At 43.4% G+C, this 21,564-nt stretch overlaps 2 protein-coding genes and 1 long non-coding RNA gene across 11 annotated transcripts in view; 2 read left to right on the top strand and 1 right to left on the bottom strand.

Moving 5' to 3' along the window:
• The window catches only part of Srp72 (signal recognition particle 72), a 27,555-nt gene extending 12,080 nt beyond the window's left edge, over window positions 1–15,475 (top strand). The window contains exons 9-19 of one of the 2 annotated variants that reach the window (NM_001170601.1): window positions 1,289–1,420; window positions 2,357–2,485; window positions 3,328–3,400; window positions 4,861–4,925; window positions 6,843–6,938; window positions 7,877–7,980; window positions 8,099–8,176; window positions 8,859–8,996; window positions 12,328–12,365; window positions 12,963–13,122; window positions 13,718–15,454. In NM_001170601.1, coding sequence (NP_001164072.1) covers window positions 1,289–1,420; window positions 2,357–2,485; window positions 3,328–3,400; window positions 4,861–4,925; window positions 6,843–6,938; window positions 7,877–7,980; window positions 8,099–8,176; window positions 8,859–8,996; window positions 12,328–12,365; window positions 12,963–13,122; window positions 13,718–13,895 — 1,191 coding nt within the window. In that variant the 3' untranslated portion in view covers window positions 13,896–15,454. Of the gene's footprint in view, window positions 1–1,288; window positions 1,421–2,356; window positions 2,486–3,327; window positions 3,401–4,860; window positions 4,926–6,842; window positions 6,939–7,876; window positions 7,981–8,098; window positions 8,177–8,858; window positions 8,997–12,327; window positions 12,366–12,962; window positions 13,123–13,717 lie in introns of both variants that reach the window. The other variant, XM_039092285.2, reaches the window with a different exon arrangement.
• On the bottom strand, window positions 3,820–20,128 carry LOC120096735 (uncharacterized). 4 transcript variants are annotated; one of them, XR_010057692.1, is made up of 3 exons: window positions 18,564–20,128; window positions 15,916–16,023; window positions 3,820–4,342 (listed from the first exon to the last, which is right to left on the bottom strand). It is a non-coding gene; the product is annotated as an uncharacterized LOC120096735 (long non-coding RNA). The 4 variants fall into 4 exon arrangements; XR_005493572.2 differs by lacking the exon at window positions 3,820–4,342 and adding an exon at window positions 9,987–12,111 and having other exon boundaries at window positions 18,564–20,127; XR_005493571.2 differs by lacking the exon at window positions 3,820–4,342 and adding an exon at window positions 12,651–13,209 and having other exon boundaries at window positions 18,601–20,113.
• Arl9 (ADP-ribosylation factor like GTPase 9) overlaps window positions 16,861–21,564 on the top strand; it is a 9,194-nt gene continuing 4,490 nt past the window's right edge. For 3 of the 5 annotated variants that reach the window (XM_017599099.3, XM_039091682.2, XM_039091681.2), the window contains exons 1-2: window positions 16,861–18,819; window positions 21,252–21,414. In XM_017599099.3, coding sequence (XP_017454588.1) covers window positions 16,996–18,819; window positions 21,252–21,414 — 1,987 coding nt within the window. In that variant the 5' untranslated portion in view covers window positions 16,861–16,995. Of the gene's footprint in view, window positions 18,820–21,251; window positions 21,545–21,564 lie in introns of all 5 variants that reach the window. The other 2 variants (XR_010057349.1, NM_212459.2) reach the window with 2 other exon arrangements.

Here is a 21,564-nt window from a genome sequence, read left to right as displayed (position 1 = left end):
TTATGTCATGATTCTGTTCTGTCAACTTAGGCTGCCCCTGAGTTTCAGGATTCAAGGGTTTCTTCTGACAGAGCCTGTCTGTCAGATACTGTGGACGCATACCATTGTTTCTGGCTTCAAATTGATTTGAAGCATCGAGGTTTTTTTTTTTTGGTTCTTTTTTCCGGAGCTGGGGACCGAACCCAGGGCCTTGCGCTTCCTAGGTAAGCGCTCTACCACTGAGCTAAATCCCCAGCCCCGCATCGAGTTTTTTTTAAAGTAGGAGTTAGTTTTTACTTTAGTCTGTAAATAAGTAGAAGACTTGGTTCAAAAGCATGGGTATTTGAGGAGTAGCAGCTCACACCTGTAATCCCAGCACTTGGGAGGTAGAGCTAGGAGGATCAAGGTCATCTTTAGCCACCTAGAACGGCCTAAGACTCTCAAGAACATGCTTGCAAGTGAACTATTTGCCTTCAGAATGCTTTATGGCTTAGTTGTCTTGCTTTATTAAGAAATGCATGCTACTTGATAATTTTGTTTTTTCCCTCAACCCCCTTATACTGGGGGTTGAACTCAGAGCCTTCAGAGTGCAAAATACACACTGGTTGCTCTGCAAGAAGTTTTAGAAATTGATTCTTCATGTTTCTGCCTAGTTGAGAAAAGAGATCTTAGGGAAGGGAAAAAGTGACTGTGCTATATTCGTGTTGTCTGCTAAAAGTGGGTCGGGGTGGGGGGGGGGGGTGTTTCGGAAAAATAGTGAGTTACTTAGCCACGGTTCAAGCAGGATTGTTACCTTCTTCACTATTTATCTAACTCTAAACAGCGTGGTTTGTAGAAACTGCCAGGACACTTTTTGTAGCCTTAAGTGACTAGAGTTGGTGGTGTCCTGATTTAATCCTCAAAAACCACTAAGCAAATAGACCTGCCGGTTCACTCCTGTAACCTATTCACTCCTGTAATCGCAGCACTTCAGCAGCCAAGACGGGGGAAACCCTGTCTGAGAACCAAAAATGGGAAGATAAAACAAAACTCTTGTTCTTCCCTCTAAAGAACTCACATCAGCCTTTTCATAGCTATGACCTGACTGGGAGATGTGTCCCAGGAGCTCCGAATTGCAGAGGTTTTGTTTGGGGGTCCGCCCCAAGCCCCAGGCAAATGTGTGTTGTGTATGTCTTGTTAGTATAGGCGCCATGATCAGTGAGTGTACCCAAGCTTTCTTGCTGTGAATATGTGAAATAAAGAAGAAAGGAGAGTCACCAAAGTGAAAGTAGAAATTTCTGCTAATGGTGGGTGGACTTTTCTTTGTCAGGACCAAAATGTCTTTGACTCCAAGAAGAAAGTGAAATTAACCAATGCAGAAGGAGTAGAGTTTAAGCTCTCCAAGAGACAGCTTCAAGCCATAGAGTTCAACAAGGCTTTGCTTGCCATGTATACAAACCAGGTGAGTCTGGTCCCTGCTGACATGAGCACAGTGGGTGCTTTATGATCTCTCTGTGTTTTGTCTTATTTCCTTCTTTAGTATTAACACTTTTCTAAGCATATGGCATCAGTCGCTTTTAGAGTGTTACAGCTGTAAGAGAGGATGTTTTCTCCTCTTATTTTCCTGTTTATGCTGATTGACCTTGGCCTTGTTCATACTCTAGACTACATATCCAACCCTTTCATTATTTTCCTTACTAATCTTCCTGAATTAAAATAGAACCATTAAAGATTCTATTCAGAGCTAAGATCCAACTTTTATTTCACTTGATGTATCACAAATTGTAACTGTTAAGAGGTTGGTTGTTTTTTGTTTTTACTTTATGTTTTGTGTTTGCATATATGTCTGGACACCACATGTGTGCCTACTGTTAGGTCTCCTAGAACTCAGGACCTCTGGAAGAGCAACCAGTGCTCTTAACTGCTGAGCCATCTCTCCAGCCCCAAGGGATTCAATTGTTTATCTGTATCCTAGGTAGATTCTGAATTCATACAATAGAGTACAAGATTTTAGTGCACAGGTGAGAAGCAGATTTCTTATTTAGTCCAGGTTTCTTGATGTTTCACTTCAGCAAGAAGTATATTTCTGTGGCTTTTCTATTTGTTGTATTGCTTTAAGGAAGAAATTCTGAACTGCAGTTACCTGGAATTTAGGTATTCAGATGATCATTTAGCTTGCCTTTTGCTTACTGCTTTTAGAACTCTCTTAAATACAGTGTATTATCAATCTATAACTTAAAAATAATAAAATATGAAATGGATGCTATAAACGTATTCGCATAACCCTGCATTTTTTCACCTACTGTTCTACAAGATGATTGCCCCATCCTTTTATTTTGGATTATTTAATGTTTAATTTTATTAATACACTTATTAATAAAGATGGGGCATCTTTTAGGCAGAACAGTGCCGAAAAATAGCTTCTAGCTTGCAGTCCCAGAGTCCTGAGCATCTCCTGCCTGTGCTGATCCAAGCTGCCCAGCTCTGTCGTGAAAAGCAGCATACAAAGGCAATAGAGCTGCTTCAGGTAAGGTCGTTACACGTGAATGCTTAGTGAGGTGTCAGGTAGTTGGAGCTGTTTCGTTGCTGGTGCACTATGCTGTAACAGTCCACAGACGAGTAGGTAATGCACCAAGTTCCAGTGTCACGCGAGCTGGCTTTAAGTTAGAACTTTTGTATATGTTGTGTTAACTTGTGGGCGCTCTGAGGAGTACTTTTTCCATTTGGTGATCTATTCAGTATGAATCAGGGGATAGAGCTGTAGGCTTGCAACAACAAGCTATGTCCCCCCATTTCAGTGATACATTAATGCCTCAGTGGGCCCTAGTCCACACCATCAGTCAGAGAGGGGCTGGCGTGGTTTGGAAGATCCATGTCTTATTGTATGATGTGCTTCATGAGTTTAGATAGTTGGGAAAATGAACAGGATACAATTAGGATCATCCTGCGGGAACGCTGCCTACCAGTGACCCTGGTGAGAAGGCAGTAGGTGAGCGTGTTTTTAAAGCAAGAGTCTGGAGCATCTTGAGTATTTCCCTGTCAGTGACTGTCTGGGAGCGTGATATCATTGTACCTACTTATAGACCTTTCTGTAAAGCATTGTGTTGAATAAAGTGTCTCTCAGGTGGCGCATGCCTTTAATCCTAGCACTGAGGAACCAGAGGCAGGTGGATCTCTTGGGTTTCAGGCCAGCCAGGGCTGCACAGAGAAACCTTGTCCTGGGGGGTGGGAGGGGCGATTTTGACCTGAAACCGAAGTTTAATACTTTAAGCTGGACTTTAAAATCTTATACAGCTGTCATAATTATAATGTTGTATAGTTATATAAATCAAATTTGTGTTTTTAACCCACAACTAAAAAATATTTTAGGAATTTTCTGATCAACATCCAGAAAATGCAGCTGAAATCAAGCTTACCATGGCTCAATTGAAAATTTCCCAAGGTATTAATATTTGACTTTCTTTGTTCAGTGGTGAAGTTTAACTGTTGTTTCAAACATACTAGACTGTGATCTTGAACAGGTTGAAGGGAAGTTGGCCCTATGTTGTTAGAATGACTCTCAAGCCTTAACGTCACATAAGCATGAGATTCATTTGTGGCAAAGCACCGCCCTACCTTTCCTAGGATGTCTCCTGTAGAGACGCCTGTCCCTAAGACTGTACAAAGTAAGAAAGGAGTTCCTTTGGCTTGGACTTTGCACTATGTCTTAGTTTGCAGATTTCCTTTTTTATACTTTACTATGTACAGAAACTGTGAGATCTGATTTGATGGACAATGGAAAACTACATATTTTAAAATTAAGCTTGGTTATCTAGTGCGCTAGCTGCTATCTTCATGTATCTATTTGAATTATAAACTGACCAAAATTAAATGAAATTTACAGCTAGGCAGAGAGCACATGATTATAATCTCTGCTCTCTGAAGACTGAGGCAGGAGGATTGTGAGTTCAGAGCTAATCGGGGCTACTTAGATCTGTTTCAGAAACAAAGTCTTGAGTTTCAGTTTCCCTGCCCTAGTAGATGCATTTAGTTCATGTGCCTATAGGACAGAGCAGATGGGTGGACCTTGATGTTACAGAGATCAGATGGCTCTGGTTCTCGGTTGGGAGGAGCAAATGGTCCAGAAACTTGTAGCTAGCCATAGTGTCTTAGACAAAAATTTCATCTGAAGGACAGTTGGCATTTAGGAAAAACTATAAAAAAGAAAAGCGGGGGTTGGGAGGGACTCCTTAGTGAAACGGGGTTAGGAATTAAAGGTGAGGGCTTTGGGTTTTTCAGGTTTTCAGTGAGCGTAAAGTTCTACCACCAGTTTCCAGTTGCTCAGTCTGTAGTAACACATGTCAAGGCCTTTTGGGAGGGGCTCCTGCGTCCTTCAGGTTGCCATCTGAAAAAGAAGAAATGTCACTCAAGAGGTCCTGCCGTGTTCCATGAGGAGCTGAATTTGAATCCCTGACACTCATAAAACACTGGCCATAGCTCTACGTGCCTGGAACTCCTCCCTTAGAGACAGGCAGAGTCTAGGAGGTTGCTAACTATGCAGCTTAGCCAAAACAGCAAGGCTGTTTCAGTGGGAGAACCGACTCTCCGCAGTAAGGAGGTGGGGCTAAGAGGAAGACACCCACATCTTCTCCATGCTCATGCACAGACACATACATACCTCATGTGCACTACACAGCACACAAAAGAAGAACAACAAAAGGGATATTTTTTATAGATAAGCTCTTAAGAAATGAGCAGTGGGTACACTATCCAGAGCTCCCAGACCTTCTGTCGTAAAAGATACTGCAAAATATAACAGATCTCTTTCCCAAGGAAAAGTGGTAGGAAGTAAGTTTTCTTGTATTTCTTTCCACAGTATGCTTTAGTCACTGAAGGTGCTGATTTTCTTCTTAATCTCCTTAGGTAATATTTCCAAAGCGTGCCTAATACTGAGAAGCATAGAGGAGTTAAAGCATAAGCCAGGCATGGTAAGCTGTGTTGACGTGTCTGCGCTCTCGCCCTGTGCTCTCCCATCTGTGCTCATCCTAAACTGGCCCTTAGGATAGTAACAGCTCTCTCTCTGTCTGGGATACGTTTCATTCTGTGCTCTGCTGGTCAAATGAGTTACAGCTCATTTAGGCTCCACATTCCCCATAAAAGTCAGCCTCCTCGCAGAGCTGCAACTGTGGAACTATTTTTTTTTTTTTTTGCTAGATTGCTTATGTCATTGTTATTGTTTGGGGGTTTTGTTATTTTTATTAAAACAACTTAAAGGTTGTAGTCAATAAATTTAGCTCTTTATTCAAATACTGCAGGTTTAAGCCAGGCATGGTGGCACATGGAGGCAGAGAGGCAGGAGGGTCTCTTGCAGTTTAAGGCCAGCCAGGGAGCAGAGAGAGACCCTGACTCAAAGGCCAGGTTTCTATAGCTCAGAACTTGGCAGCTCTATAGCTGTGAAAGTCTTTCCAGAGCTCACTGATTCGGTAGGAAGGGAACAAGAACTGTCTTCCTCATGTTTCTTTCCTCTAGCACAGCTTGTTCACAGCTGGACACGGGTGCCATCTCCACAGTGCTCTCTCTCCATTCATAGTTTAAGGCTTGGGCTGGCATTGTATTATTATTACGATGATGATGATGATGCCATTATATGACTGAAAAATATAGCCTTTGCTACTTAAAGAATTTATCCATTTCAAAAAAAAAAAAGTTATCCATCTCATCTGAACGTCTTGCCATAGAGACGCAAGCACTCCTTTATTATCTTCCTAGTAACTGCAGAGGCTGATACTGATTACTTGACCTAATTAATGTACTGTTGCTATGATAAAATACTGGTCAAAACTACCGTGGGAGGCAAGAGTTCATTCATTTGGCTTACAGGTTACAGTAAACCAAGAAATTCTTGACAGAAGCCTGGGGCCAGAGTGGAAGCAGAGACTGTGGAACGTTTACCGGCTCGCTCCAGGCTCATAGTCAGCCATCAGTTTGTGTTGTCCATGACCACTTGCCCAGCGATGGCACCACTCAGTGGGCTAGGTCTGCTCACATCAGTCAGCCCCAGGCCAGTCTATAGGAGCAGTTCCTCACTGAGGGTCCTGCTTCCTGTGTGTGTGTCCAGCTGACATCCGAGATAGCCATCACATATCTGTCTGTCTCTGACCACTGTGGCCAGACTGCATCAATTATACCAAAGTTTCTTAAAATTGCAGCCTTTTTCTGTTTCTTGTCCTTTTACTGTTCCTTCAAGTACACAAGTACATGCTCGTACACACAGACAATGTGGCTTTCCTTGCTGCCCCACAAATTTAATGGGTAAGCTTTTTGCAGCTTAGACCACACGTGTCTCTTCATGATTCAGCTGTGCTGGAAACTTCCCCATGACTCTCTCGACTGCCCAGCAAGACTTTATATAAATATAGTAAATGCTTTTTCTCATGTTCTCTCTTATCAAACTGACACTGCTTTATTAGAAGGTCTGCGTTATAGATAAATGCATTTGTATTTGGAAAAGACTTTTTTTCTAACTATTTCTCAGAATTATGTTCTCTAAAAGGAATAAAGTTTACGGGGTGTTAAGGACTGACAGAGATCCCATTCAGCTATATGCATTCTTTAGTATTTTTAATTTTTAAAATCTGCATTCTGAGGGTACTGGATAGATGATGGCTCAGAGGTTAAGAGCACTGACTGCTCTTCCAGAGGTCCTGAGTTCAATTCCCAGCAACCTCATGGTGGCTCACAACCACCTGCCATGGGGATCCAGTGCCCTCTTCTTAAGACAGCAACAATGTACCCATAAATAAATTTTTAAAAAAACTGCAGGTTTTTTATTTTTTAAACTATGTTCTGAGAGTGAAGGAAGAGTCTTGTTCATTGACCTTGTTCATGTGAACTTTGCGGTGTAGGTATCCGCGTTGGTGACCATGTACAGCCATGAGGAAGACATTGATAGTGCCATTGAAGTCTTCACACAGGCTATCCAGTGGTATCAAAGCCATCAGGTAAAGGAGTGGAGCAGAGTATTACAAGGGCTTGCTTTCTCTGTCAATAATAAAATGTTCTACTGGACCAAAATTTCAGAGAACTAAAATATTCTGAGTCACTTTAAAAAATGGAGGCTACTAGACTATCAAATTAGTTTTTATAAAGTATGCCAGGTTCAAATAAAATTGTTATACATAAGGAATAGCTGCCAGGTGAAACAAAACAGCCCATTTGTATTTTTCGAAGCTCTTTCCAGTATATGTGTATGTGCATGCATACATACACTCAAGACATCATGATATAGTAATTATTGGTAAGCGCCTGTGGGTGGCTAGTTATTAGAAGAGCACAGTATGGGATGAGTATCATGTCTTATGTAATAGAAGCATCTTCATTTTCTCCAGTATCAGTCTCTGCATGGGTAGTATCAGCTTTATATATACACACATACACATACATGCACACATACATACATGCATACATGCACACACACATGCATGCATGCATGCATGCATGCACACACACACATACACACATACATACACGCACACATACATACATACATGTTATGTGTACACAGTTATTAACTGTTAGCAGTGGGAGGGATGGCATCAGTGTTTTGGAGATTACAGTGTTGAGTTAATGTTTGAGGATTAAGGTTTGATTTTAGGAAAATGTTGTGTTGTTTGGTTGGGGGTTTCCTGCTGCCGCTAGAGATAGAGGAGATTAGGCTTCCCAGGCAAGGGCACTGCTGGCCCTACATTTCCAGCTTGTTTACTGCGTAGGTGACCAAGGTTGTGTCCAGTCCTGTAAACTGATAGTTACTTCTTCTTTTATGCGCTAAGGTGAAGAATTTAGGGAGCACGTCCACTTTAAAGGGCCTTTAATAAGTAGGCTTTCGTGGCATAGTTACCTTAAAACTTCGCTATTTTATTTTGTTTTGTTGAACCTGTAGCCCAAGTCCCCTGCTCATTTGTCCTTGATAAGAGAGGCCGCAAACTTCAAGCTCAAATATGGACGGAAGAAGGAGGCAGTTAGTGACCTAGAGCAGCTGTGGAAGTAAGTTCTGGAAAGTGGTGTGGAACCTGTACCTTGTTCCTATGGTGGGGTGATTTCTTTGTTATTGTTAGTGGTGATTTTATAAACTGTTTATTAACTTTTTTATTTCTTCTTTTAGACAAAATTCAAAAGATATTCACACGCTAGCCCAGCTTATCTCTGCTTACTCACTTGTGGATCCAGAGAAAGCAAAGGCGTATCCTCCATAGTCTAGCTCTCTGGAGCACCGGAGCTCTGCTAATACTTGGATTTCAAGCAGAAATTTCAACTTACAGACTTGCTTCCACCCAGTGAAAGCAAAATTTAGAATGCTGTATTGGTATGATTGAAAGACAGTAATGAAGTGGGGGAGGGGTCATGTTCGTCGCAAACAATGCTGGGAAGACCCACAGATGGGCATGGTAGCATGTTCTGCAATCCTAGGAGCATTTGGGAGGCGGGAGCAGGATGATTAGGCCATCCTTGGCTGTATAGTGAGTTCAAGACTAACCTAGACTCGAAGGAAAAGAAGAAGAAAATTAAATATCCTGGTTGATCATGTTGGGACCTAAGTGCTACCCAAGTCAGGCCATGCTCCCTGAACTGAGTTGTATATAGGATGCTAAGAAACTACTCCTCAGAGCCTTTGCACTGAGCCAGTCTATATAGGTGAGAGTTGGGAAATGCCTGGAACTACATCACTGAGTTCAGGAATCGATGGTTAGTTTTCCTTTCAGAATATATACTGTGAATTCGATGTGCCTTGTTATTTCATAGGAGATTTAAGAGTATTTCTGCTGTTGCAAAGGCCATCCAGAAAAGAGAGTACTTTTCTGTTAGCAAAGATGTACTGATAGATACAAATGTGTGTTGTGTTCCTGAACCCTGTCTTACTCCAGTCTTAGTAAACACCTGCCCTCATCGGATAGTATGTCTCTAAAGGTAGATGTTGAGGCTCTTGAGAATTCTCCTGGTGCTACGTACATTCGGAAGAAGGGTGGAAAAGTTACTGGAGATAATCAACCAAAGGAACAAGGGTAATGTTTTTCTAATTCAAAGTCTGTAAAACATTTCTAAGATTGATTTGAAATTATGTGAGAGAACTTGATGGGGTTGGCATGGAGCTCAGTTGGTAGAGTACCTGCCTCACATGCAGGAGGCCCTGAGTTCAGTCCCTAGCATCGCATAAATTGGAATACCAGGAGGATCAAGTGGTCCATTTCCTTAGCCTGAGCCAGTTTCTCCATCTTGAGCTACAGGAGACTGTGGGACGAGAAAACCAAAAATTTCATAAGGAATAAAAACTTCTACCTTAATGTGCATATATTCAGGCACATTTTTTATATGTGTACAGAGGCCAGAGGGTGATACGAGTCACTTCCCACATTTTCTGAAATTGGTTCTCCTACGTAGTTTGGCTAGTCCTGGGGATCCTCTTGCCTCCCCAGCATATGGGTGTATAGAGAAGTTTGCCACTGAGCCAAACCTTTTATTATGTGCCTGCTAAGGCTCTGGACTCAGGTCCTTGTGTTTTTGCAATACACAGTTTCCAGACTGGGACATCTCCCAGAATACCTCTTGATAAAAACTATGTGAGTGGACTTTAGCTGTTTCCACCTTCTCCTACTCATCCATGTCCTGTCCTGTCCTGTCACACAGAACAAGCCTCATACCGTCAGTATATCTTTGCCAATCTTTTCTCCCTATTTATATATACACACAAAAAATTGTAAGTAATTTCATTTCTCTTTATACAAAGTATGGAATTAAGGGCTAGAGAGATGGCTCAGTGGCTAATTATAGTGTGTCTCTATAGTGGGACCTGAATTTGGCTCTGAGTACCCATGGTGGGCTGCTCACAACCACCTCTAAACTCCAGCTCTGTCTTGGGATCTGACACCCTCTTTAGATTCCAAAGGCACTCACAGATATATGTGGTGTACAACACACACACCCCACCCCACCCCCCTCTCTCTTGAATGCTAGGATTAAAGATGAATGTCTCTGCCCAGCTTAAAAAGAGAAAGTCGGGGCTGGGGATTTAGCTCAGTGGTAGAGCGCTTGCCTAGGAAGCGTAAGGCCCTGGGTTCGGTCCCCAGCTCCGAAAAAAAGAGCCAAAAAAAAAAAAAAAAGAAAGTCAGAAAAACAATGTAGAATTGGGTGGCCGAATCATCTTCATCTGCCTAAGTTACTAATGCACATTCAGTACATCCTTCAGTCATTCTGAACCAGAGTTCACATGGTTTATTTTGCTGGTTTGGAGGAAAAGTTAGTCAGCTCTTCTATCGCACAGGAAGTCAAATTCTGGCTCCTTCCTTGTTCTCACACACTGACATCTGAAATACTGGAGACCTTCATGTTTTAAGGGTTAAATGTTTAAGATTTCTGTTTTGGTTGAGGATGAACAGCATGGAAAAGACCAAGCATTTCTTTTATAACTTTCATCTCCTTAAAATACCGTTTTAAAAGAAGCCTCAGATGCTACAGTGTTCCATAGTCCAAAGTTTAAGCTTTTGGAGAATACCAAAAGAAAAGAAATTAAGGCTAAGTTTCAAGTAAGTCCTTAAAGTACCATCTATTTAAATATTTAATATATTCTCTAACATAAATGAATGGCTTCTGAAAATGCAGTTTTCTTCTAAATATTCATATTTTTCTTAATCATCATGATTATTGACCTTTTTTTAGATACTTTATGTGTCCGTCTGTGTTTATGCCTGTATGCTCACACATCATTAGAAGTGTCCAGTGTCTCCTGTCCCTCTTACAGATGGGCCTTATTATGGTCCTTCCCACCTGGACTCTGACTTTTTTTTTTTCTTGAAACAAGGCCTCATGCTGCCCCGGATAGCCTAGAAATTGCCATGTAGACCAGGCAGGCCTTGAACCCAGAGATACTACTTCCTTTTTCTTCTGTGTGCTAGGAGTAAAGGCATGTACCGCCATGCCTAGCTGTCCTTTCTTTTTTACATTATTTATTTAGTGGAGGGGGAACGCCTATGCTGCTGTACTTGTGTGGAGGTCACACAGTGATGTGGGGAGGTAGAGTCAGCTCTTTGTACTGTGTACATGCTACAGTTGGAGCTCAGGTCATCAGGCTTTGCGTCAGGCACCTTAACCCACTGAGCCAGGCGGGAGCCGTCTCTCCTGACTCTGGGGCTTCAAACGGCTTGCACATTAACCTCATTAGATAATATTATGTTCTTTATACTCTTAAATAGCAAAAGTTCAGTGTATTTTGAAGCTATGTTTGTCCTAGATATTGACCAAAGCGGGGGATTATGCAGAAAAAAATACATTTAGACAGTAATTGAGTGAAGGTTTCATGTAGGATTTGCTGGGAACGTAGAACGGTTGGAAGAATGCTGTCAGTCTGGATGAGAGAGAAAGACACGGTGCTTCATTCTTGTAGAATAAACTTTTGCCATCTTCAGCCTTAATTCAGTGATTAATAGTTCTCAGCTGTATCAGATGTGATACATAACATAGAAATGTTGTCTTACCATAGCTTTCAGAGTGCTAAATAACTAAACTATTTGAATATGTGGGAGACAGAGAGGAGGATCAAAGGCCAGCCTTGGCTACATGAGGCATGTTTTAAGGGAAAAGGAAACCAGCATGCCTATAATCCCAGTGTGCCTATAATCCCAGTGTGCCTATAATCCCAGCGTGCCTATAATCCCAGCATGCCTATAATCCCAGCATGCCTTTAATCCCAGCATGCCTATAATCCCAGCATGCCAATAATCCCAGCATGCCAATAATCCCAGCATGCCAATAATCCCAGCATGCCAATAATCCCAGCATGCCAATAATCCCAGCATGCCAATAATCCCAGCCATTGGGAGGCAGAGGCAGGGGCCTTTGTGGGTCAAGGCCAGCCTGATCTACTTAGTGAGTTCCAGGCCAGTTGGGGCTCCATAGTGAGAAAAGAAGTACCAAATAAGTAAGGAGTGTCCCTTCCCCCATCCACCCTTCTCCCTTCTAGGAACATGACCAAAGTAACTTGATCTGTGTCCTCAAAGATTACCTGTGTATGTTCTCTAGCAAAGAGCTTCTTAGTTTTCAATATCATCCAAACAGTGACTTACTGAGGCATGATGGCTTCTGTTTGTGTAAATGACTTTAGTAGACCTCTGGTGCTTTTAGATACTTTAAAAAAAAAAAAAAAATATATATATATATATATATATATACACACACACACACACACACATTCACACACACTGCTCAGTACTTGCAGGATACTTTGGTAATTTAGGCATGATAGCTCTTTTCAAAGAATAGATAAAATATAGTAAAAAGTTTTATATTATACCTAATGTATATTATCTCAATAATGATAAAGGATTCTCAATTTCTTTTTAGACAGGGAGATTTGAAGAAGAAGAAGAAGAAAAAGAAAGGTAAGACTTTGAAGGAAAAAGACTGCATGCTTGATTTCTGTGTTGAGATAGCCCAGGCTGACCTCAAACTCAAGGCAATCCTCCTGCATCAGCCTCCCAAATGCTCAAACCACAAGTGTACATCACCTTGCCTGGCTTTAGATTCTCCTTTCAACAATAAAAATAGTTTATTCCTAATAGAACTATCTGGACTGTAAATGCTGTTCTCTTATGGTGTTAGTGTAAATTCAGAGTGCTGCTGTCAATTAGGGTTTCACTGTAAAAAGACACCATGACCAAGGCAACTGTTATAAAGGACAACATTTAATTAGGGCTGGTTTACAGGTTCAAAGGATTAGTCCATTATCATCATGGTGGAAAACATGGCATCATGCAGGCAGACATGGTGCTAGAGGAGCCAAGAGTATATATATATATGAATGACCTCAAAGCTCCACCCCCACAGTGACACACTTCTCTAACAAGGCCACACCTCCTCCAGTAAGGCCACACCTCCCAGTTTCAGTTGTTGTGTTATGTAATCCAAGGCATAAACACACTATTTGGTCAATTTTGAAGCTATTCTAGGTGTATTTCTCATTTATCAATTGTTTCCAGGAAAACTGCCTAAGAATTATGACCCAAAAGTTACCCCAGATCCAGAAAGATGGCTACCAATGCGAGAGCGCTCTTACTACCGAGGAAGAAAGAAGGGCAAAAAGAAGGACCAGATCGGAAAAGGAACACAGGGAGCGACCGCAGGAGCCTCCTCTGAGCTGTAAGTTGTGGTCTCAGCATGCAGTTCATCTGGAGGCTGACTCAGTGACACCTCCCTGATGTGCTGTGTGAGAAACAGTCCTCCTTCCTGGACAAGGATTGCAGCATGTGAAAGGAAGCAAGCACAGATTTTATTGCAAGCACTAAAACTATGTGATTATAGTGTTAAAAAGTATTGTAGACGCTATGGGAATGACCCAGCAAAGGAACTCTTGCCCTGGGTTTAATTGCTAGTCAGACAAGCCATGAAACAGCCTGACAAGTAATTGTATTTAGTTTAGAAACTAAAGATAATGTCTCATTTAAATGTACATTTAATTTAATTTAAATGTGAATTATTTCTATATGGAATTATAAGTCACTTAAAACTGATTTTCTAAACTTAAAACATTTGGCATGTAGCTTATATTACATTTTCTTTAACTATAAAATGGTTTTAAAATATTCCAGAGCGCCATGGACAGGGGTTTGGTACATCCATCCTTGAGACAGGTGGGAGGTTGTCAGGCGTGGAGGTGGCATCCGTGCACGTGCTGCCCACACCTTTCCTGTATTTTTTGAGATGACTAAAATCCTTTCTGGTTTGATGCTCTCAGGGACGCCAGTAAAACTGTGAGCAGCCCACCCACCTCCCCAAGACCTGGCAGTGCGGCAACGATGGCCTCCTCTACAAGTAACATTGTACCCCCAAGACACCAGAAACCCGCAGGGGCCCCAGCAACGAAAAAGAAGCAGCAACAGAAGAAGAAGAAAGGAGGGAAAAGTGGTTGGTGATGGCAGTACACTTGTCACAGGCTGTTCTTAACCCAGTGTCAGCGACATTAGGGACATAATAAAGGTGACACAGCAAGAAGCACAGAGCTCCCTCCTCCATCCCCATAGTCCTGAAATGATTTCTTACACTTGAGATGGGAAAGCAGCACCCTCCTCAGACTGCCTAGTCAAACTCGGCCTGTGTACCAAATAGCTTTCCAGGGAGAGGCCTGCAGATGGCAGCACAAGACAAAGACAGGCTTTCCAGGGCTCCCGGGGTTTAAATTCTCTAGTGGGAAAATACATGCTCCTATCAAGTCGCACCTTAAATTATGTCTTACAAGGCTAAACCTGGAATCTTCTGAGCATTCCAAGTATGTGTTTAGAGCTATCATGGATGAAAAAGGATCTGAGGAACCAAGTGGCCAGACTCACCGTCTAAAATAATCTTAACCATAAATTCTGTCCTGTGATACTGGAACGGGGACACTTTCACATGTGTGTGTATATTTGTGCACATCTGACTCCTTTGTACCTTTGTCGTTTTCATTTTCGGATTATGTTAACATGCTGATTTAGTTCCACTGAAGACCTCAGAAACTGTATCAGTGTTCCAAGTAGTTGACTCTTAGACCCAGGGTTCCGAGGGCAAATGGGTTCGGGCTTCTCAATCAGAACACTTAATGGCTACTATCAAGAACATAAAAGTCGGCTTCTTTATCGTAAGAGGAAACAATGTCAGGCGGTATTGACATTCACAGGAGCATTTGGCCCTGTTAATAATCAGATGGCTCCCCTTTCTGGTTATGGGACATGACCATCATTACCTTTTTCAAAGTGCCGTGGTCTGCAGTCATTCTGTGGCCTGAATGCTGCTCCCGTCTTTCATTGCTAGCAGGCCACTGTCACACTCAGCAGTCGTGAGACACACACGGGTGCCTCCCCATGCTTAGGACTCATTTATGCCACCTGAGGTATCATTCGTTTCACACCTATATTTCCTGTGGTCAGTTACTCTGTTCTTGTTAATAAACGTGCTGCTGTGCGGAGCATTATCTATTGAAACGTCTTCAGTGGGTTTTTGTAAGGCTCTCCTGCTCCATGGAATTAGAAATGGGGGTTGCTTTTCTGTTTGCCATAGTCAGTATGTGCAGTGGCGTCTAAGGAGGATTACACTGCTCTCCAGAGGACTGAGTACCTGCTACAGGACTAGTGTTTAGGATTGCACCTCCTTTGCTTAAGCGGACCGACAGAATCTTGGTGTACTAAACCTTGAGAATTTTGTTCTAAGACATCATGGCGAAATACATACATAGTCCTCTTAGTTAGCATTGCTAGCATTTAATACTGTCATTGCTAAGCCACAGAAACCTCATTTCAAATAAGTTATTTATCTAAACTTCATCTGTATTAACACTCTAGTAGCTATTTGGGGAGAAGTCTTTAACCAGTTCTCTGTGTGTGTGTGTGTGTGTGTGTGTGTGTGTGTGTGTGTGTGTGTGTGTGTGCGCGCGTTAATAAAAAACTATGTGGAGAACCTCATTCTCTGTGTCACATTTTAAAATAAATATTAAAATAAACTAGCGGTGAGTGTGAATAAAGATGTTTCGGGTATTGGCATTTTATGAAGGACTTCTTGTTAATATGTCTAAGAACTTCCTTTAAGATGAATATCTAAAATGGTCTCCTGCTCCTTCTAGCAAAACTATAAATCTAGTGGATTGGGAGAACTCAGTTTTAACAAATCAAAATTCAGAGGCTGGAGAGATCGCTGAGCAGTTAAAGCATTCGCTGCACTCCAGAGGCCCTGAGTTCAGTTCTCAGCACCAACATGGCAGCTCCCCTGTCCGTGGCTCTAGTTCTAGGGACTCTCACAGCTCTTTGGCTGGCCCCTCTGGCAGCACAGGTGTGATACACATATTTAACACTGCAGGCAAAACACCCATAAACAAAATAAATCTTAGGAAAAAAACAGACTATTGGTCTGTGCATTTGTAAGGCATTGAACCTAATATTTACAAGACAACTCAAGATAACTAACCTTAAACACTGTCCCATTGCGCAAGCCTTCTGGAACTTGGCCATCACTCCTTACCAGCTTATGTAGAATATTGAAAAAGTCGATTTCATGTACAAACTGTATTTTTCCCTATGGTGGGAAAAGAAAGGGGTCTCAACATGCTAGCCTGGTATTGAACTCAACCATAACTTCAGTCTGAGTTTAAATTCTGTATTTTCTCGACTCCCCAGCACTAAGATACAGGCATGGGGCAACCACATCCTAATGTACGTAATTTCTCCTTACTGAGTAGGAGCCTAGGGCCTTTATCACTGACATACTACCCCCTTTCCTAAACACTAACCTTGTTAAATTGAGATATCCTGAGTCAGTTCCTCAGCTAGTTAAAGAAACATGTCACCTCTCTGAAGTTACCACATACAGACCAAGAAGGGTGACTAGACTTTGGCTCGATTTGTTTTTTGTTTTTGTTTGCTTTGTTATGGGTTTGTTTTGTTTTTGGTATCTGTCCTGATTAGCTGTCAGGACCTGCAATCTGTCCTTAGCTGACAGTCTTGAATAGCAGCCCCTTTTGTGGCTCCCAGTGGGATTCATGTGGAATTGGGACAGGGGGATTATAAATTGCATTCTGGGGTGATGGTTGTAAGCTGAGGAAAGGTGGGGAATCTTCTAGGGACTCTGGTGCCCTAGGCATTCTTAAGTTAGAGGTGTGACTACTTGAGCGAATTGGGGGTTGAAGTCTCCAGGTAGCTGAAATTCTTTAGGAGTTTCTTCTGGAGCAAGAGGTGCCTGAGGACCTCCAGCAACACAGGCCTCGTCTGATTTTCCAGTTCTCTGTTGAAGGTCACCAGGCTCCCCTAGACTGGGCTTGATCCTTCCTGAGGGTCTTAAGTTCAACGAACTTGTGTGCCCTAGGCAGACGCGCTAACGCAAAAATGCCAGACCGCCCGCTGCGCTCACTGGCGCGCTGTGGTGACCGCGGGTGTGGCCTACGCCTTGTGGACCTACGTCTCCACCTTGAGCCCCACACCAGGGCCATACCTGGCAGGATCCAGGGCCGCGGCTCCGGCGCGCGGGCGCGCGGGGGATAGAAAGGGAAAGATGGCGACGGGGATAGAGAGGGGGAAGGCTAAGAAAGAGAGTCAAAGGTTTTCTCTGAGCTCTAGGGAAACAGCGATAAAGGTAGAGAAGGAAAAAAGGAAGGACTTGGAAGTAAAAAGCAAAGAGAAGGGGAAAGAGAAAGGGAAGGAAGAGGAGAAAAAGTCTGTAGAGGTGAAAAACAAGAAGAAAGAAGTAGGGAAGGGAGAAGATAACGGGAAGGATGTAGGCCCGAAAATAGACCAAGGGAAAGAGAAAGAAGAGGAGAAAAGAAAGAGTGCCGATGTGAAAACCAAGGAGAGTGGAAAAGACAATGGGAAGGAAGAGGAGAAAAGGAAGGATGTCGATGTGAAATCCAAGGAAAACGTGAAAGAAGAAGAGAAAAAGAAGAGTGTGGACCCGAAAACCAAGGAGAACGGGAAAGGGAAGGAGGAAGAGAAGAAGAGCATGGATCTGAAAACCAAGGAGAATGGGAAAGGGAAGGAGGAAGAGAAAAGACAGAGTGTGGACCCGAAAACCAAGGAGAACGGGAAAGGGAAGGAGGAAGAGAAAAAGAAGAGCGTGGATCTGAAAACCAAGGAGAACGGGAAAGGGAAGGAGGAAGAGAAAAGACAGAGTGTGGACCCGAAAACCAAGGAGAACGGGAAAGGGAAGGAGGAAGAGAAAAAACAGAGTGTGGACCCGAAAACCAAGGAGAACGGGAAAGGGAAGGAGGAAGAGAAAAGACAGAGTGTGGACCCGAAAACCAAGGAGAACGGGAAAGGGAAGGAGGAAGAGAAAAGACAGAGTGTGGACCCAAAAACCAAGGAGAACGGGAAAGGGAAGGAGGAAGAGAAAAAGAAGAGCGTGGATCTGAAAACCAAGGAGAACGGGAAAGGGAAGGAGGAAGAGAAGAAGAAGAGCATGGATCTGAAAACCAGGGTGTTCGGGAAAGGGAAGGAGGAAGAGAAGAAGAAGAGCATGGATCTGAAAACCAAGGAGAACGGGAAAGGGAAGGAGGAAGAGAAGAAGAAGAGCATGGATCTGAAAACCAGGGTGTTTGGGAAAGGGAAGGAGGAAGAGAAGAAGAAGAGTGTGGATCTGAAAACCAAGGAGAATGGGAAAGGGAAGGAGGAAGAGAAGAAGAGCGTGGATCTGAAAACCAAGGAGAACGGGAAAGGGAAGGAGGAAGAGAAGAAGAGCGTGGATCTGAAAACCAAGGAGAACGGGAAAGGGAAGGAGGAAGAGAAGAAGAGCGTGGATCTGAAAACCAAGGAGAACGGGAAAGGGAAGGAGGAGGAGAAAAGACAGAGTGTGGGCCCGGAAACTGAGGAGGACGGGGAAGAGAAGGAAGAGGAGAAAAGACAGAGTGTGGGCCCGGAAACTGAGGAGGACGGGGAAGAGAAAGAAGAGGAGAAAATACAGAGTGTGGACCTGAAAACCAAGGAGAACGGGAAAAGGGAGGAGGAAGAGAAAAAGGAAAATGACGTGGAAGGCAAGGAGAATGGGTCAGGGTTGGAAGCCAAGAAGGAGCAAGGGACGGAGAAAGAGAAGGAACAGGTCACAGAACAGGTCAAGGAGAACAGCAGCACCTTCATTAAAACCCTGTACCCGCCGCCGGTAAGAGACCTGGGACCGGGACTCTCGCTTCCGAGGCCACTGTGGGCATCCAGGCCCGCTAGCTCTGTTACGTCGTCGCCGAACTACGCAGAGAACCGGGTCTTGTCAGCAGAGAACCGGGTCTTGTCAGCAGAGAACCGGGTCTTGACCGCAGAGAACCGGATCTTGTCCGCAGAGAACCGGGTCTTGTCCGAGGGCTTCTGTCTATGGATGAGGGGATGTGCCAAGGTTCGAACAAACCCCTCCTGTCCCCAACTTCATCCCTCCTATGTCCCCGGGTCCTACCTCTCATTGTCTATGGTCCAGAGAACAGGGGGTGGGGTGGGGATCTTAATTGGTCCTGATGGAACACAGAGACTGCCCCTGTCTCTGTCCCGCAGCGCTTACCCCAGCGTGCGGGCCACGTAAACAATGCTGAACCCAAAATTGAACCCTCCTCCTCGAACTTACGGTGAATTTATTCTTTGTAGAAAGAGATAGGGTTCTTGAATGCATGCACGATGAATACATGATGTTTTGAGAGCTCCGTGGTTCTTTTCCATGGGCGCTGTAGTAGTTAGGGTCCGCCTGGCTTTCTGAACACCAGAAGGGAGGGTGGCAGGCTTATTAATTAGTCTCAGAACTCCAGGCTCTGTTTAGTTCAGAACTTTGGCTGGTTCCTTGCCTCAGAGCCGCTTCCTGGTTCTCAACAGTTTGAATTATTACCGGGACTTGATCCCTTGTAAAATACAGACTCCACAGAAGCACAGATGATGGGGGAAATGACTATTGACAAAGAACAGTGTTGTTCAGAATTAGATTTGAGTACCTTCCAGGGTGGTTTTCCAGGAGGCCAGGCTTCTCCTTTTGCCCTTCTTTGTTGTTGTTGGTTTTTGTTTTGTTTTTTCTTGTTTTTTTTTTTTTTCTTTTTTTCGGAGCTGGGGACCAAACCCAGGGCCTTGAGCTTGTGCTTTTGCCTTTCTTATGTGCCTGCCTCTGCCATTTCCCCTAGTGTGAGAAACTGCATAGTTGCTGGTAGTGTGGGCTGGGTTCAAGCCCTCCTAGGGGAGAATAAATTAGATGTTCTTTCTAAACTCCCAGTTGAGTGTTTAGAGCTTTCTTGAGAGGATAGATGTGAAGGACCCTGTGGTTTGGTTTGGCTTGACTCTTAGTGCTGGCATTAGAACCCAGAACTTAAGCAACGAGTGCTACCACTGAGCTACACCACGTCAGCCCAAAGTCTGAGTTGTGAATTTAAAATATAAGCCAAATGTAAGCCACGAGTGTTGAATTCCTAGGGAAGCTGGGCCTGGGGGTTAGGAGGAGGGGACAGTCTTCAGTACAGTATTTCCTATGACTTCGGAAGCTGTTATTTTAGGTGTCACTGAGAAAAACTGCTGCCCATCAAACGATGACCAACTAGTATAAAATATACCCTCATTTCAGCTTTTGGGGGGTGATCTTAGAATTTAGGAAGTATGATAGGGTGACCTGGGTAGGCCCACAGACTGGACGTTGTAGGCGACATAGTCCATACCCCGCAGTCACTTCTTGGTGCTTCCATTACTTATTTTCGGTGGCCCATTCCTTACCTTAGTGTATTCTCAGAACAGCACTATAACACTTAGAATGTGAAAGGAGGCAAGGGCAGGGTATGAAATACTCATGAAAACACCAATTCTTCAGCTGGTGAAGTGCAGCTGTTCACACACAGGACCTGGATTTGAACCCCCAACATCCACATAAAACCCAGCATCAGCCTCTGGCCTGTTTGTGCCCCCACCCCCACCCCGAAAGATTCAGGCCAGTGCACCAGATTACACTGCATAAACAATTTTTCTAAGAACAAAACCCAAGGGGTTGGGGATTTAGCTCAGTGGTAGAGCGCTTGCCTAGCAAGCGCAAGGCCCTGGGTTCGGTCCCCAGCTCCGAAAAAAAAAAAGAAAAGAAAAGAAAAGAGAAGAAAAGAAAACCCAAATATATACTGTCTTTAAAATCTGAGGCCTTCACAGACCCTGCTTTCTATCTATATCAATCCTTATTAGGTCATACCTTAAAGCATCTTTCTTTAACACAGATTTTTTTTTTTAAATAAATGAGAGTGGTTTCAGTGCCAGGATTAGAGAGAATTAAGGCCACTCTAGGCTAAAAAGTGAGACTCAGGAAAACCAAAAATTCAACAGACAAAAGAGATAGACTAGAGGTTCTAGTGCTATTTAAGCTCTCCTTTGGAACCAGATGTGGTGAGACTTATCTTTCATCCTCAGAAACAGAGACAGGTAGATTTGAGAGTTGACCTCTGACCTCCATATGCATGGTGAGGTGCCCCTGTGTGCGCTCACGTGCACACACACACACACACACACACACACACACACACACACACACACAGAGTGTGAAAAAAAGAAAATGTTTGGAAATTGTTCTGAGATCCATAGATCTGTGACACTGCACAGCACATATATATTTTCTAAGATGTGTGTGTGTGTGTGTGTGTGTGTGTGTGTGTGTATGAAAAGGGACATGGGAATTACATCACAGAAGCCATAGTTTGGGTTTAGACTAGTTAGCAATTCTACCGTTATAATAAGCTCCTAACACAGCAAGGCACACCCTGTTAGGAGCCAGCTAAACACAGACCTGGTTGGCAGGGCTTTACTGGTTTATCTCTTATTTCACAGGTGAAAAACAAGCAGATCCTAGTACTAGGCCTGGATGGAGCAGGAAAGACCAGTGTCCTCCACTTCCTGGCTTCCAACACAGTCCGGCACAGCACAGCACCCACCCTAGGTTTCAATGCAGTTAACATCAGCTCTGAAGACAGGCAGATGGAGTTCCTGGAGAGTAAGTTCTGTTTCTCACCAGCATGCATCTTCAGCCGGAAGCTGCGGTCCCTGATGATGTGATCTTGCAAGACGTGACACTGGACAGGATTCTTCTACACTTCCGGGATGATGTGTAGTTGAATACTCAGGTGCCAGTGGTGCGGGTTGG

This window comes from Rattus norvegicus, chromosome 14, assembly GCF_036323735.1.
Source record: "Rattus norvegicus strain BN/NHsdMcwi chromosome 14, GRCr8, whole genome shotgun sequence".
NCBI lineage: Eukaryota > Metazoa > Chordata > Mammalia > Rodentia > Muridae > Rattus > Rattus norvegicus.
This window is presented reverse-complemented; position numbering and strand designations above follow the sequence as displayed.